The 16899-nt window shown below is 39.7% G+C and overlaps 1 protein-coding gene across 3 annotated transcripts in view; it reads right to left on the bottom strand.

The window, feature by feature from the left end:
• The window catches only part of eml3 (EMAP like 3), a 74887-nt gene extending 58622 nt beyond the window's left edge, over nucleotides 1-16265 (bottom strand). Inside the window, exons 1-2 of one of the 3 annotated variants that reach the window (XM_072375799.1) lie at nucleotides 15866-16265; nucleotides 2377-2524 (exon numbers count right to left, since the gene is read on the bottom strand). Coding sequence is in view for 2 of the 3 variants with exons in the window: in XM_072375798.1 (XP_072231899.1) it covers nucleotides 15866-15890 (25 nt within the window). In the remaining variant the exon portion in view is untranslated. The remainder of the gene's footprint in view (nucleotides 1-2376; nucleotides 2525-15865) is intronic. The other 2 variants (XM_072375798.1, XM_072375800.1) reach the window with 2 other exon arrangements.
• Nucleotides 16266-16899: the final 634 nt, after the last annotated feature.

Consider the following 16899-nt stretch of genomic DNA (forward strand, 5'->3'; position numbering starts at 1 on the left):
ACATTTGTATTGGAAACAATTGCTCAAAAACAGAATAAATGCTCAGGCCATAAATAATAATGATATAGAATAATAGAACAATATTAATATAGAATACAAGCTCATATAAATTGATTATTTAATAACATGGCAGGCATGTAAAGACATCTGTGTACGCCTGCATGATCTGCTCCCTGGCCTTGTGTAGTGATTCCAATCCTCTCTCAATTTCTGCCACTAAAAAAAAAATGCATAAATTAAATGAAAATATAAAAATGTTTAGTATATTATGTTAATAACTGTTCCTTTTCTTTAGTTTATTGATATAGTACATATGATTACACTTGAGTGACAAAAACACAATTTCTTTTGGAAAAGACCTCCAAAATCAACATCCCCGTTTCCATAGCCCACCGGTCACTCTCTTGTCATGCCTCTGGTATGTTTTCAGGTGAAGGGAAGGGATCCCCAACACCTTGCTGACCTTCCTCAGTGCAGCATTTCCCATCCCTAATTCATGGGCCAAAAGCACCATGCGGACATTAACGTCAAATGCGACATCACCTCTCGTCTCGCTTTGCAGCCGTGTGGATGTATAAACGCTTTGTCTATACTGACTCGCTCCTTTGCAATTACTGCACTCTAAAAGCAGACTGCTACAAAAGCCATGGTTAACTGGATCAATGTTAATAAATAGATCCGATGCAGCACAATTAGGGCACAAGAGATCGCTTATCAACTCATTGAGACGTGCTACATGTATGATAAGACACTGTTGTGTCGCACAGTCAGTGGCACTGTCTTGGTTTTCTAGCGACAGTTTACGGTCAGAAGTGCTGCTACCTGATGGCTTATCAGCTACTTGAATGGGTTTCCTTGAATTGCACCTTGCAAAGCGCAATTGTTGCTTTCTTTTCTTTGAAAGGGGCATTTTCAGAGATGCCGCGAAAAGCTAAATACAGAAGTGTCAGAGTCCACCACGTGATGCGTCTGAGCGACTCACGTTAGCAGAAACGAACAGTAGCCAATGAGATTTCGCCATTAGCTATAAATCTGCCTTTAGACTTTCCCGATTGGTTATTGATAGAAAGGAAGTGCAATTATTTGGGTTACATATCATTGTGCAGGGGAGTCAGAGCTTTACAACGATACCGGCCATGACTTCAGTAAATAGACGAAGCTCGGTATGTCGGGTTGGAACGCTAACTTCTTGGTAAATTCGGGAGAAACGTACTGCTGCGAGTAAACAAAGTGTAATAAAATAAACATTTTAAAGTATGTTTTCAACATTTTCTTTATAGCAGGTTGAAAGAACACATATTGAAGGAGTAAACTAGCCCAAAATCTCAAAATTGACCACTGCATGAAAAATCACTGTTTTTGCCTGCCGTGTCTCGCCTTAAGGGCTGGGAGTTTAATGTGTTAATTAAGATTAATTAATTACACAAAAATTAATGTGTTAACAAAATTAACGCATTTTAATCGCACTTATTTTTGCACCGTGTTTGCAACGTTTCTCATTGGATGAGTTTCAGGCATACCGATTATACTGGAGCACCAACTAACGTTCATGACGTCAGACAACAAACCACAGTGAACAATAGTCAAACATGAACGAAGCAGCTGATGAGACTGCTTTGGTTGGCACTGTGGACAGAAATTTTGTTTTAAAAACCAGATGGATGGGGTGGTAGGTAGTGTAGTAGTGGGTTGTGTGCCCTGTGTATAGAGGCTACAGTCCTCGCTGCAGTCGGCCTCGGTTCGAATCCTGCATCGGATGGCCTTTCACTGCGTGTCATTCCCCTTCTCTCAGCTTTCTGTCTCTTTTTATCTGTCCTGTCCATTAAAAGGCATAAAAAAAAAGTAAAAAAAAAAAAAACAGACGGCTGGATGGAAGCGTCGATAAGAGCACAGTTGGTTAAGTACCACCTTGAAAAAACAAACCAACAAACAATGTTTTGTTGCTTAAGGTTATGTATTATCAGGTCAAATATTTCTATGCGATTAAAAATGCAGTTAATTTTCAATTAATTAATTACAAAGCCTCTAATTAATTAGATTTATATATATATATATATATTTTTTTTTATATAAATAAACCTTGATTACAGCTACACAACGTGGAAGTAGATAGGATTAGTTTGCATGTGTTCCTGTTTTAAATTTTGTCTGTGGTGTGTCTTGTACTCTACATCTGCATTACTGTAAATTCACCAGCAGAGGCTTTATTTCTTTGATTTATTGAATTCCCAAAAATTAAAGCATGTTTCTTTTGTTTGCATTCAATGTGGACTAAAATATCAGCATCGTCCTTTAAAACGCAAACGCATCTTCTGCGCATAATTCATTAAATCTCACTTAGTCACATTTAACACATTCTAAACAATGTCCACCTACTCTTTTTCTCTCTACTACCCACAGACGGTGCATAATGACTTCAATCGTCTACAGGTGTCGAAACACTGCTTTCTGCTTATAGGTTTCTTCTTTGATTTGACACTGCCTAACATCCTGTACACCCCTACACAAGAGTGTGAGGTTGCATCTGAGAAGAGAAACAGAGAACAGCATCAGTGAAAAACACTTTCTCTTCCCCTTCTGCATGCCAGTGACTGAATGCACAGCTTCTAAGGCTGATATGTGTACACTGACTATTATTTGATAGTGTCCTTGTGAAGGAAACAGGCTGGTCTCCAACGCAAATCCTACTCAAAGTATAGAGGGGCAAAAAAGTATTTAGTCAGCCACCAATTCTCCCACTTAATAAGATGAGAGAGGCCTGTAATTTTCATCATAGGTATACCTGAAACATGAGAGACAAAATGAGAAAAAAAAAAATCCAGAAAATCATATTGTAGGATTTTGAATTAATTAATTGGTAAATTCCTCGGTAAAATAAGTATTTGGTCACCGACAAACAAGCAAGATTTCTGGCTCTGACAGACCTGTAACTTCTTCTTTAAGAGGCTCCTCTGTCCTCCACTCGTTACCTGTATTAATGGCACTGGTTTATACTTGTTATCAGTATAAAGACACCTGTCCACAACCTCAAACAGTCCCACTCCAAACTCCACTATGGCCAAGACCAAAGAGCTGTCAAAGGACACCAGAAATAAAATTGTAGACCTGCCACAGGCTGGGAGGACTGAATCTGCAATAGGTAAGCAGCTTAGTGTAAAGAAATCAACTGTAGGAGCAATTATTACAAAATGGAAGACATACAAGACCACTGATAATCTCCCTCGATCTGGGGCTCCACGCAAGATCTCACTGCGTGGGGTCAAAATGATCACAAGAGCGGTGAACAAAAACCCCAGAACCACATGGGGGGACCTAGTGAATGACCTGCAGAGAGCTGGGACCAAAGTAACAAAGGCTACCGTCAGCAACACACTACGCCACCAGAGACTCAAATCCTGCAGTCCCAGATGTGTCCCCCTGCTTAAGCCCGTACATGTCCAGGCCCGTCTGACGTTTGCTAGAGAGCATTTCGATGATCCAGAAGAGGATTGGGAGAATGTCATATGGTCAGATGAAACCAAAATAGATTGGTAATCACTTTTTGGTAAAAACTCAACTCGTCGTGTTTGGAGGAGAAAGAATGCCGAGTTGCAGCCAAAGAACACCATACCTACTGTGAAGCATGGGGGTGGAAACATCATGCTTTGGGTCCGTTTTTCTGCAAGGGGACCAGGACGACTGATCTGTCGTAAGGAAAGACACTGTGAAATAGCTGCAGCCGATATGCCAAATGCATCTTTACGGGGTCTGGACCGATGCATTTGTCAACACAGTATGTATAGTTCATTATTTCATCATTTATATGGCAAGGCAAATGTGCTGGAATTACTTGTTACGGTTGATCATTTTTCATTTGCAAGTGAAATAGGTGTTTGGAAACCTCTACATATATATATTAGATTATTATTTATATGTAGAGGTGATATGTAGAGAGATTATTATTATTAGCAAGACGCAAGCAAACAGCGTGCAATGGCTGTAGCTCAGGAGGAAGAGCAGTCACCCACCAATCAGAAGGTCGGTGGTTCGACTCTGGCTTCCCCGGGCTACATGTCGAAGCGTCCTTGGGCAAGACACTGAACCCCACGTTACCCCCCAGTGTATCACTGGGGTATGAATGATTAGAAAAAGCACGTAGTTAAGAATCTTAAGACGTGCTGTATGAATGTGTGTGAGTGGGGTGAATGCAGCATGTAGTGAAGTGCTTTGATTGGTCAGTTAGACTAGAAAAGCGCTGTACAAGTACAAGTCCATTTACTGATACATTCAAACAATGTGCAGTGACGCGGCGCGTTTTACTGATACATTCAAACAATGTATCATTCAAACAATGTGCAGTGACGCGGCGCGTTTTACTGATACATTCAAACAATGTATCATTCAAACAATGTGCAGTGACGCGGCACGTTTTACTGATACATTCAAACAATGTGCAGTGACACGGCGCGTTTTACTGATACATTCAAACAATGTGCAGTGACGCGGCGCGTTTTACTGATACATTCAAACAATGTGCAGTGACACGGCACGTTTTACTGATACATTCAAACAATGTGCAGTGACACGGCGCGTTTTATTGATACATTCAAACAATGTGCAGTGACACGGCACGTTTTACTGATACATTCAAACAATGTGCAGTGACACGGCGCGTTTTACTGATACATTCAAACAATGTGCAGTGACACGGCGCGTTTTACTGATACATTCAAACAATGTGCAGTGACGCGGCGCGTTTTACTGATACATTCAAACAATGTGCAGTGACACGGCACGTTTTACTGATACATTCAAACAATGTATCATTCAAACAATGTGCAGTGACGCGGCGCGTTTTACTGATACATTCAAACAATGTATCATTCAAACAATGTGCAGTGACGCGGCACGTTTTACTGATACATTCAAACAATGTATCATTCAAACAATGTGCAGTGACGCGGCGCGTTTTACTGATACATTCAAACAATGTATCATTCAAACAATGTGCAGTGACGCGGCACGTTTTACTGATACATACAAACAATGTGCAGTGACACGGCGCGTTTTACTGATACATTCAAACAATGTGCAGTGACGCGGCGCGTTTTACTGATACATTCAAACAATGTGCAGTGACACGAGCGTTTTATTGATACATTCAAACAATGTGCAGTGACACGAGCGTTTTACTGATACATTCAAACAATGTGCAGTGACGCGGCGCGTTTTACTGATACATTCAAACAATGTGCAGTGACGCGGCGCGTTTTACTGATACATTCAAACAATGTGCAGTGACGCGGCGCGTTTTACTGATACATTCAAACAATGTGCAGTGACGCGGCGTGTTTTACTGATACATTCAAACAATGTGCAGTGACGCGGCGCATTTTACTGATACATTCAAACAATGTGCAGTGACGCGGCGCGTTTTATTGATACATTCAAACAATGTGCAGTGACGCGGCGCGTTTTACTGATACATTCAAACAATGTGCAGTGACGCGGCGCGTTTTACTGATACATTCAAACAATGTGCAGTGACACGGCGCGTTTTACTGATACATTCAAACAATGTGCAGTGACGCGGCGCGTTTTACTGATACATTCAAACAATGTGCAGTGACGCGGCGCGTTTTACTGATACATTCAAACAATGTGCAGTGACACGGCGCGTTTTACTGATACATTCAAACAATGTGCAGTGACGCGGCGCGTTTTACTGATACATTCAAACAATGTGCAGTGACGCGGCGCGTTTTACTGATACATTCAAACAATGTGCAGTGACACGAGCGTTTTACTGATACATTCAAACAATGTGCAGTGACACGAGCGTTTTACTGATACATTCAAACAATGTGCAGTGACACGAGCGTTTTACTGATACATTCAAACAATGTGCAGTGACACGGCGCGTTTTACTGATACATTCAAACAATGTGCAGTGACGCGGCGCGTTTTACTGATACATTCAAACAATGTGCAGTGACACGAGCGTTTTACTGATACATTCAAACAATGTGCAGTGACACGAGCGTTTTACTGATACATTCAAACAATGTGCAGTGACACGGCGCGTTTTACTGATACATTCAAACAATGTGCAGTGACACGGCGCGTTTTACTGATACATTCAAACAATGTGCAGTGACGCGGCGCGTTTTACTGATACATTCAAACAATGTGCAGTGACGCGGCGCGTTTTACTGATACATTCAAACAATGTGCAGTGACGCGGCGCGTTTTACTGATACATTCAAACAATGTGCAGTGACGCGGCGCGTTTTACTGATACATTCAAACAATGTATCATTCAAACAATGTGCAGTGACACGAGCGTTTTACTGATACATTCAAACAATGTGCAGTGACGCGGCGCATTTTACTGATACATTCAAACAACGTGCAGTGACACGGCGCGTTTTACTGATACATTCAAACAGCGTGCAGTGACACGGCGCGTTTTACTGATACATTCAAACAATGTGCAGTGACGCGGCGCATTTTACTGATACATTCAAACAATGTGCAGTGACGCGGCGCATTTTACTGATACATTCAAACAATGTGCAGTGACGCGGCGCGTTTTACTGATACATTCAAACAATGTGCAGTGACACGAGCGTTTTACTGATACATTCAAACAATGTGCAGTGACGCGGCGCGTTTTACTGATACATTCAAACAATGTGCAGTGACGCGGCGCGTTTTACTGATACATTCAAACAATGTGCAGTGACGCGGCGCATTTTACTGATACATTCAAACAACGTGCAGTGACACGGCGCGTTTTACTGATACATTCAAACAGCGTGCAGTGACACGGCGCGTTTTATTGATACATTCAAACAGCGTGCAGTGACACGGTAAACACGAACAAAGGTGTTGGCAGTGTGGAGGTACAGAGCATGTGAACAGAGCTGAGCGGTAAGAATAGACTCGTGGTGTGAGCGGAACTGGAGCGACACGGAGCAATCACTCCTTCCATTTGATAAAAAGTCGCTCCACAATCAGACTATATTTTCGGAGAGCGAGAAAAGAATTGCGGCTTGTAATGAGTGTTTAACCAAAGTATCAAGAGGGGGTTCCTCTGCAAGCACACACTTATTGGGATTTACCTGAGCCTTCAGCTTACATTAATAGCCTACCGTGACTAAGTAGACGTGTGCCAAAAGGACAGTAATTCATTTGTTGTGGTTTTATCCACTTTTATGCACTTTAGTTTTTTTGGGAAAGCACTTCTAATGCAGGTTTTGTTTGAAGGCCTACAGAGTAGATATTTCTGAACTCAGTTATATAGGGCTAATATAAATGTGAAACTCCTTGAACTAATATTCAAATGTCAAAATATTAAATAAATATTTACTTTCTTTGAAAATCATGTCTAAAATTTATTTTATTTATGCAATATTTAAAAAAAATTCAAATGAAAAACTTAACCACATTTGGTATTATTCGGTATTCGGCCGAGCGTTTGATTTTTATTCGGCTCCGGCCACAAATTTTCTATTCGGTACATCCCTATTCCTGATGGTTACCATTTCTTTACATTCTTTTTTTAATTCAACTGCTTCACTTCTCGCATCTTGATGTCGGCATATATATATATATATTTCAATAAATAGGCTGAAAAAACTCTAATTTACTTATTGTTCTCTGAATTTTCCTCACCTTCTGAGAAATTATGATTGATGTAATATATTTTTGTAACTCTAAATATTATAATAAAATTGAAAAAATAAAATAAAATTACTTTAAGTATGTTGCAACATTACATTCAAGAGACAGAAGAGGCTGTTAATTTCTTTTTAAATGCAGCAGTTTTAAATGCACACTCATCTCGTGGTTAGGTGCACAGTGAGACCAACATTACTTGCAGTTCTTCTACAACTGGTTTGTACAACTGGGACCATTTCGGAGGCAAAGTCAAATTCAAAAACTATTAGCACCATTTCTTTTCTTTCCCCTTTTAGAATAGTCATACCTCATGTGAAACATCAGGAGGAAGTGAGAATCGGTATGCGTGAGTGGTTGTGTGACATTGTGAGAGAAATAGTGTATGAGGGGGTGAGGTTCTCTGCATTGTAACAACGCAGTGTGAGAGAATTTTGCTGGCTGCCATCAAAACTGTGTTCAGTCAAACAGTAACCCAATCTCACTCTTTCTTCACCTTCAAAATATTGGTTAACTTTTAAAAAGAAAAGATTTAGTCCTACGTTTCTGCTGAGGACTTTGAAAACAAAGAATCAGCCAGTGCTCTTATGTTGAAAAAGAGAGAAAAACATATCTATATTTTTTCCTACAGAAGTGACTTGTGAGATAATGCAAAGAAAGAAACCCAATATATTATGCAAGATGCTCTTGATGAGGCTCCCCATTTGCAGGGATAAAATAGTTATGCTAAATAAATCATATTTGAACATGAAACATGTACATCAGTATATATGCTTCATATAACTATGAACCATAAACAATATTATTCATAAACTATACAGGAATAGATATATTAACTCAATTGCTGCATGTCTGCAAGCAGCTTTTTCAAGGCAGTAATCTAAAACTATGATACAGAGATAGAACAACCCGTCACTAAACTTAAAGGAGAACAATTATACTCCTTTCTCACAGGTCCCAGACACTTTAAAGACATGTCTGTGAAATGAGTTGGTCAAATTCCTCCCGGATCAAAAACAGCAGCCCTCTCTGCACACTCCCTGTAGCACTCTGCTCTGAGGCTGCTGCTGCTAATGCTCACTCCGGCCCTCGGTTCGGCGTCAGGCTGCTGTGACAACAGTGGAGCACGAGCACCGGTCATGGCTGCCCACACACCGCTGCAACCATATATGTTTGAGCCAGAGTCAGACGCTGAGAATGTATGTGCTCTAATATAACACAACCTGCAGTGTAAATCATTTATTTCAGCATAGTTTGTACCTGCATGAACTAGCGGTTGGCATTAGCTCGTGGTAATGGACAAAAGAAACACAAAGCACACTTACATAGTCTGTCCTTTCCCCACAGATGGTCGGCATCGATCCCTCTTTTAGGAAAAGTTTTGCTGCCAGTCCTGCATTGAACTGACCCAAATTGTGGAAGCAGTCCATGTCAAAATGTCTGGCACACACAGATAGGTTTATGGTCGGAACTTGGCCATCAAAAATAGACTTGATCCACTCCCGTCGTAGGTCCTCTGAGACTGGGGTCTTATGCTGATCACTGCAGCCAACAACAGAGCAACTTACATGCTTAACTCTCAAATTCGCCATACTGCCTACCGTTTTTCATCGCTGCGATGACTGAAATGTGGGCGCCTCACCTGAGCTTTGCTGTTTTATAGGCTGTAGGGCGTGGTGGGTGGAGACTGGGTGTTGGCCACTTCCTACAGGAAGGGGAGCGGAATCTGAACGCGTCGCCCAGACTAGAGGCACAAGAGAGTGAGCGGCCGCAGCAGCGAAATGGACGCGGTTGTTGTTTTTAAACCCAGGGGGGTTGTACGCACCCCAATTAAATTACACACCATCTGCACAGGTCAACAAATATCTTTTCTTTTTTAACATCTTCATTACTTTAGTAATAAATACTATACAAAAGCACTTTTACAAGAACAACAATGTGATGTTTGTTCTAAAGAAAGGCATCAAGATAAAGAATATGATTTACTTAAACATAAAACGTTGAATCTTTTTAAATCACTTCTTTTTCACCTTAGTTCTGTACACTGTTTATCAATCATTAAGGCATAATAAGTTATTTTGTAAATATGGCAGTTTTAAGGATGTCATAGTATACTAGTACTGGCAATAAGTGGGATGTTAAACAATATTGTCTTAAGAATATTTATTCAAAATCAGATGGAAACCTGTCACACTTATGACCTGGTTGGCTCTCCAATATTGAAAAGGGGGGGGGGGGCAACTACTCTTTACAGTACAGTATGTAATATTCTTAAAATATCACATTTCAACCCGACCCACACAAAAAAAAATCCTCATCAAAAACTATGTTTCAATTAATATCGAATCTCAATGAATTGTTTTTTTGTTACCTTGGAATAAACCAGTGTAGTTTATGTTACTAGTGGCTGTAATTCAATAGAAGATGTACCTTTAAAAACTCTCTCTCCTTTGCACCCATCATACTGTAAATTTAGTACAGTATACACCGTAAGTTTCTGTTACTTTGATGGCTTTGAAATAGAAAATGCTGCATTAAAGTCTTTGTTTAATTTCTTTCTTTCTAACTAACAGCATTCAATTCAAATATCATTTTAAGTTAATATATCAGTCAATGCTGTTAAATAAATAATAAAAGAAAATAGACAGACATTTGTATTGCATGGCAGGATGAAGCCATCATGAAGTCATTGATAATAATTTGAAGATTTAAAGAGTTGATGACAGTTTTTCCTAAGTATGCTTCACACAATGGATATTATTTCATTTAAAATTATACTGATGATTGAACCTTGTAGTACTTTTGTTGATGGTTTACTTGTTTGCACTTTTCACTACCTACTACAGTGCTTTAGTTTTTCTATACACTGTTGTAGTTCCGCTTTTAAAAAAAATCTACACCTCTCTCCACATTATTGATATGTTGAAATTGGGCAAACAAAAAAATTGAAGTAAAATGCTAGAATTATAATTTTCTAAAACAATTTTCTATAGATACAGCGATAATACTGTTAATTTGTTTGGTCGAATAGTGAAAATCTGATATTAAGACAGCCCTAGTTGCCTTCAAGTGATGCCTCTCAGAGCTTGAATAAGGGACTTCTTCTTGGATCTTGAAGATGTTTCACCTCTCATTTGAAAGGCTTCTTAAGTTCTAAACTAGATGTTTGGGAGTGTCAGTTTAGAAGCAGAAACGGTCGTTACAGTCACATGTGTAATTGAACCCTCTGACCAATGTGCATGCCGTTTAAGTCATTCTCGCCTATAAATTGTCTTCCTGCCTGAAAGGGTGAGTTTTGGTCACAGCATCCAAGGTGTGAATGGAGACAATGCTGCATTGTAGGTGCTGGGAAGGTGATACCTGAGACCACCTCCTCTACTCAAAGATGTCCTTTCCAGTTTAATATAGATGGCTTCCTTTACTTCTCTATCAAACCATATGTCTTCTTTGTCCAGAATGAAGAGCCGGCTCTCATATGTTGTGCCATGCACTTGTGGAGCTGTTTTTGGGTCTCTCCTATATGGAGGTCCGCACACTCTTCACTGCTCTGCATACACAACACCACTCCGTTTGTGTTTGGGTGTTTTGTCCTTTGGGTGAACCAGTCTCTGTCTCAGGGTGTTCTTGGGTTTGAAGTGCACTGGAATGTCATGTTCGGAGAAGATCCATCTAAGTTTCTCAGAGACTCCTGCCACATTTGGAATTACAATATATTTGATTCTGTTCTTCTTGGTTTCCCTAACAGTGTTGTTTGGTCCAGATGTCTTTGCTGATTTGACCATGGCCCAGTTGGGATATTCACTGGTTAGAGGAGCTTTCTTGGAGTGCTGATGTTCCTTTTGCTTTTCCTCAGCGTTAAGGCTCATTTAAGCTCTCTTTACATAAGTACATAGGTACGTCCATTTCAAACATTGTCAAGCATCACTGTCCACATACTTCCATGCATGCTTTAGGTTGGCATAGTTGCTGGGCAATACATCAACCAGAAAGTAGTTCAGAGTTCACTTCTCAGTTTCTCTGCTGCCTTCAGAGTCACACCCAATTCAGGTCCCATCTCCTCCCAACTGTTCTTTAGGAGTTCTCTGTCCCTATGCCCAGGAAAGGTATGATCATAGATGTGTTTGTAGTTCCATACACATTCACCCAGCCTCTCTTCAAAAACCATTTGTGTTTTTGTCTCCTTTTTCTTTGTTCGCTTGTGGCACATGAGCTATACTGCGCTAAACTGCTGCCATGATTTCCTGGTACTGCTCCATTTGGGTACGCTTCAGCAAGGTCTCTCAAAAATAGTACTGAAACATGCACGAAATCAACAGAGAGGATGGACAGAAGGCTCAGCCTGGTGATGTAGTGTTCTGATGACAGTCAGTTTGTGTTCTAGTGGATGGAGTCAAAAAGCCGGTACTGGTCTGTATGTGTGGCTTTCCTGTAAACCTCAGTGTCCGCACGGCCATCCTCTTCAATGTACATATTACAGTGGGAAAAAAAGGCAGCTTTGCATCTTCTCTTGTGAACTTGATGTTGCTGTCCACCAAGTTCTTGTGTTCTGTGAAAGCAGAACTCTGGATAAGAATTAAACAAATCTTGAACTTCATTTCTAAATCTCCATCCTTTTTTTCCTTTTTTTCGGCCATTGGTTGCCAATTTAGATGGCGGCAGTGCAGTAAAACAGGACACATGAGGAAAGAGAGAAGTCACTGAAGGTCAAGCTTGTTATGAACATGAGATGAACCACAGTTGCAGCAACTGAGGGCATTTTTACCAATATTATAAGATAATTCATTTCTTGGCTGTTGGCCACCTAAAAGCTTCTTACCAGCCCTGCATCAAATGTAGCTTAAAATGCTTATTTCACCTCACACAGTACTCACGTTGTGCATTTTTCTTATCAGAGTCAAAATCAAGTTAAATGTTACATCAAAGTGTTACATCCATCACAGGGTCCCAAAAACAGGATAATCCAGCCCTTCTGAATGAGGACTTCTGTGAAAAATAAAGTCAAATCTCATCTGATTGAAGCTGTGACAAAAATTAAACGACACAGTGCTTGCTCTGAATACACTAAATGTATAGATAACAAGGGAGCTATTCATTCTGATGAATGCTGGTGGAACATAAATCTCCGCATCATGACAATCTCACTAAGAGATGAGAGCTGATCTAATAACCTAAGTTTTTCACTTTAATGATTAATGTACGGACAGTTCTTAAATGCCGTCATTCTTATATATTAATATTTGATGTTAACAGTCACACAGCGGCTTTGTCTAAGTAAAACACTCCAAAATGACAAATATTCATTTTCAGCGATTACCCACTAAACAAAATCTACAAATCCAGACACACATTCAGTTATAGCATTTTTTACTTCAAAGTATTGACACTTTACAGACATATTTCAGTCGGTACCAAAAGAGTACTGATGTTTAATATATTGTTCTGTGAGACAAAAAGAGGCTATATCCCACCAGATTCCAGCAAAACAGCATGCCTTCTCCTCTGAAACCTTATAGTAGAAGAACATTCGCTGCCATTTGCTGATCCAGCTTTCTGCTGATGTCTGAACAAATTATGCCTCAAATTAAACCCTTTGAGTTAAGTTGTTCACAAGAATTCCAGAAAATATAGATTACAGCTATCAGCATTTCTAACACTTCTGATAGCACTGTAGCAGATTTACCTTTAAACAATTTGATTGTTATAACTGATAAGTAATAATACTGATTTTATTACAATATGGCCCATATGACTCAAATGGGCCTAGGTGCTCTGCGCATTATCCAAAGTTTTATATTTATATTTATAAGTGTATATTATACTTACTACCAAGTTCCCAATAAAGCTGTTCTCATTCACATATTTTTCAGTTTCTTTAGTCAGACAGGTAAACACATTAAATATAGTGACTGAAAATCAGACAATTAAAACTACATGTCAAGTGATTGCTTAAAGCATTGCCAGACTGTCATTCTGCTCTAAAAAACCACAACATCTGATAGTATCACCATTAAAGTGACTTATAGACCATGTCTGTGCAGTAAATTTGGATATACTTACATGCGCAATGATTTCTGACAGAGGAAAACGGAAGAAACAGAAAGTCTTGAATGTGTCTTGACATAGTCCAAAGCACTGTGGCATGAGACATACTTTGGGAAGGGTTCCCCTTCTGTGCATGTAAACTGCGACGGTGGTCTAATTAAATGGCTCAGTCGAGCTGTAACTCAACTGTACATCTATCCATGCTTAAGAGTGTTCTGCTGGGAAACCTTTTATCCTAGTAGTTCTGGTTGTTACATGGACGCATCTTTGATATGTATCGCCCACCTAAATATTGCCCCATTGTCTCAATTTTTCATTTAGTTTTTCATGCTGCATGACAGAGTTTTACCATAAATTTATCGAGGCAACAAAGAAGAGCAAGTTAAAAAAAAAAAACAACTGCTGCTTGTCATTGATACGTTAGATGCATTTAATTGTTAACGTGTATCTTAATAGAAACAAATCATGAGCTTCAAACTTGACACCTCCAAGTTAATGTAATTTAATATTGTGAAACATTCAATTTTTTACCTCTTTTTCCACACAGTCTGTCCCAGAGGGGTGAGCCCTTCCCATCTAAGACTCACATATATAAAAATCACCATTATACATAGGCCATGAGCTGCCCTGATTTCTGAAATCTGCCATGGGAAAACCAAAAGCATATGGGTTGACTTCAAACAATGATATATTCTATATTTACATTTATACATTTTCAGATACATAAGATATTCAAATTAAATCACTTGCTTTTTCTTTTATTAGGATTCAACAGAGCAGTTTCTTTTTCTTTTTTTGCATTTAGGGTAGTTTGGGTGGAGAAAATGGATGGTATCTGCTTGATATTGCCAACCACAACATCTTCTAACTCATGATACAGTGTGAGACAGTCAGCTGACAGTGATACAAAGCATCCTTGTACAACACATCTGCCATGTACTCATACAACCACAAGGTAAGTAATCACCATCATTTTGTGAAATAAAATACCAGATTATCACTGCTACAAACACTCAGCTTCACTGAGATGAGCTGCAAACTACACACAGTATTGGTTAAACTTTTACTTTCCTCCAACAAAGAGCCAAAGCAATCTTGCCTGCAGATGTTGGCGAACTAATCCATGTAACATTTATTGTTCCCCTGTGCCTTTACAAGGCAAATAAACCCAACATCAGCACCTCCATCAGGGGGGGTAGCAGGGCCTGCACGTGTGCAACAAAAGTAGCATTGTGTGTCAGTGTTGTAGCCTCTTTGAAGAGAATTGTGGGGGCGTAATGGGTGGAGCTCGACCACTCATGGTTGCAGCTTGCAAAATGTCAAGTCAACTTTTGACAGCAAGAAATGCACCTATTTGTTTTCCTGTTGCTTGTGCATATAAAAATGAACAAACAGTTCAAAGCCACTGTTCACTGTACGTTTTCGTAATTTGCCAAACTAACGCGTTTTATTGAATCTAACAACTATGTGGGGGACCAGTTCATTTACACTGAATCCTGAAAACGAACACATACCGTGCAACTAATCAGAAGCACCAAACGCGCTTCTCTGTCACCAGGCCACGACACGAAGTATTGCGCAAAGAAAATACTGGATTCACACCACAAAATTGGCGAGACCCCGTGTGCAAAAACAAAGACTGTATGAAGTTAAGAGTTCGCACTCCACCGAAGACACCACTCTTCCACACACCTACGCACAAGTGCTGCTGTCACCTTCCTCTACACGCTGCAGTAACCCTATCTGATCTTTGCTAAAAGGTAGAATGTTTTTTTCTAATTCCTTTTAAGAATTATTATTAAACTTCAATCAAGGTCAAGTGGACCGAGCACTACTGAACTTGATTTGAATCTGTATGAGCCCGCCTGTTTTCCCCACTATCATCCTCCATCAAAATACAGAAAAGAATGCGGTAGCAATGCTTGTAAAACTGCATCTAGAAAAACATTTCAGCAGCTGTGCAACACCACAGCAGAACGAATCAAACATTTAGAAAGTGATGCAGGTCATGCTGTCTGTGTGTTACCCGAAAAGTGAAAAAATAGTTCCGTTCTTTTAGGGTAGAATGAGAGTGTTCCTCCCAGAACGACATGAGTTCTGTGGCGGAACACACAGTTTGCGTAAAATCACTGAACAAACACAATGGCTCTCGTTGCTTACTCACCCAAACTGTTTGTAGAGGAATCCATAATCCGAGGTTGAAGTTCTGTGCGGTTTATGTTAGAGCTTGCACTAAAGTGTGTTTTCCATGCTGAGAGGAGTGTCACACACTGGAGACTTGTGTCAATTGCATAGTTTTGCACGAACACCGGAAACGTGGGCTTTTCCTGTAAATAAAGCTCTTTTCATCAAAACTTCCCCTCCCCCAAAAAATATTAGTTGAAAACAAAACTATATTGTTTAGTTAATATATCTGTTGGCTTACAAGCACACGGAATAACAATTAAAAAGGGGGAAACAGAAAAAGGATCACACCGTCGATGAAAGAACTGAAATCGTCTACCGGAATTCAATTTGTATGGTTAACGGTTATCTTCCCAGGACACTGAGAGTAAGCGAAATCATCTGGATGTAGTTAACCAGAGAATACTTGCATAAAACTTCCACAAAATAAATCTCAGCGCAGGTCGAGGGAAAACGTGGTTGTCTATTTGTTGGTAGGTCTTTGTCGCCACCTAACGACATTGTTGAGAAGTGCACGTTCTCATGTGGCCACAGCTGCTTCCTCAGATAAAATTTTCTATCATTTGGTGACATGCGACAAATATAAGATCATGTCAATATTAGGCTTTATTACGCTTTCGCTTGTTAATGCCTACTTGAATACATTATTTTTAATTTCTTTGCTGGGATTAATTACTATTTTTCTTGGACTGTACAAGGAAAGGTAATCCCGAGATAAATTGCCTAAAAGGCGCTGAAATGTATTAATTGACTGCAGTCAAACCAGTCCTCGCTTTATTTTGCTGTTTGCGCATATAAAGGGATTGCAGTTTTTATGTTTAATAGCAGCTTTCAAAATAAAATCATAATCTCTCTGTATTATGATTTATGAGGATGGGGCTTCAGGCCCAATTGTTGAAAAACGCATGCTAAAGTGCCCTCTCGGGAGCCAACACGTGTTTTAAACTTTAAATACCTTATTGTTATTTATAACAGCGATACAATGTGAAAATTACTGGTGAAATGTGAAATACG

The sequence above is a fragment of the Leuresthes tenuis genome, unplaced genomic scaffold, assembly GCF_036924035.1.
Source record: "Leuresthes tenuis unplaced genomic scaffold, fLeuTen1.0.hap1 SCAF_22, whole genome shotgun sequence".
NCBI classification, from domain to species: domain Eukaryota; kingdom Metazoa; phylum Chordata; class Actinopteri; order Atheriniformes; family Atherinopsidae; genus Leuresthes; species Leuresthes tenuis.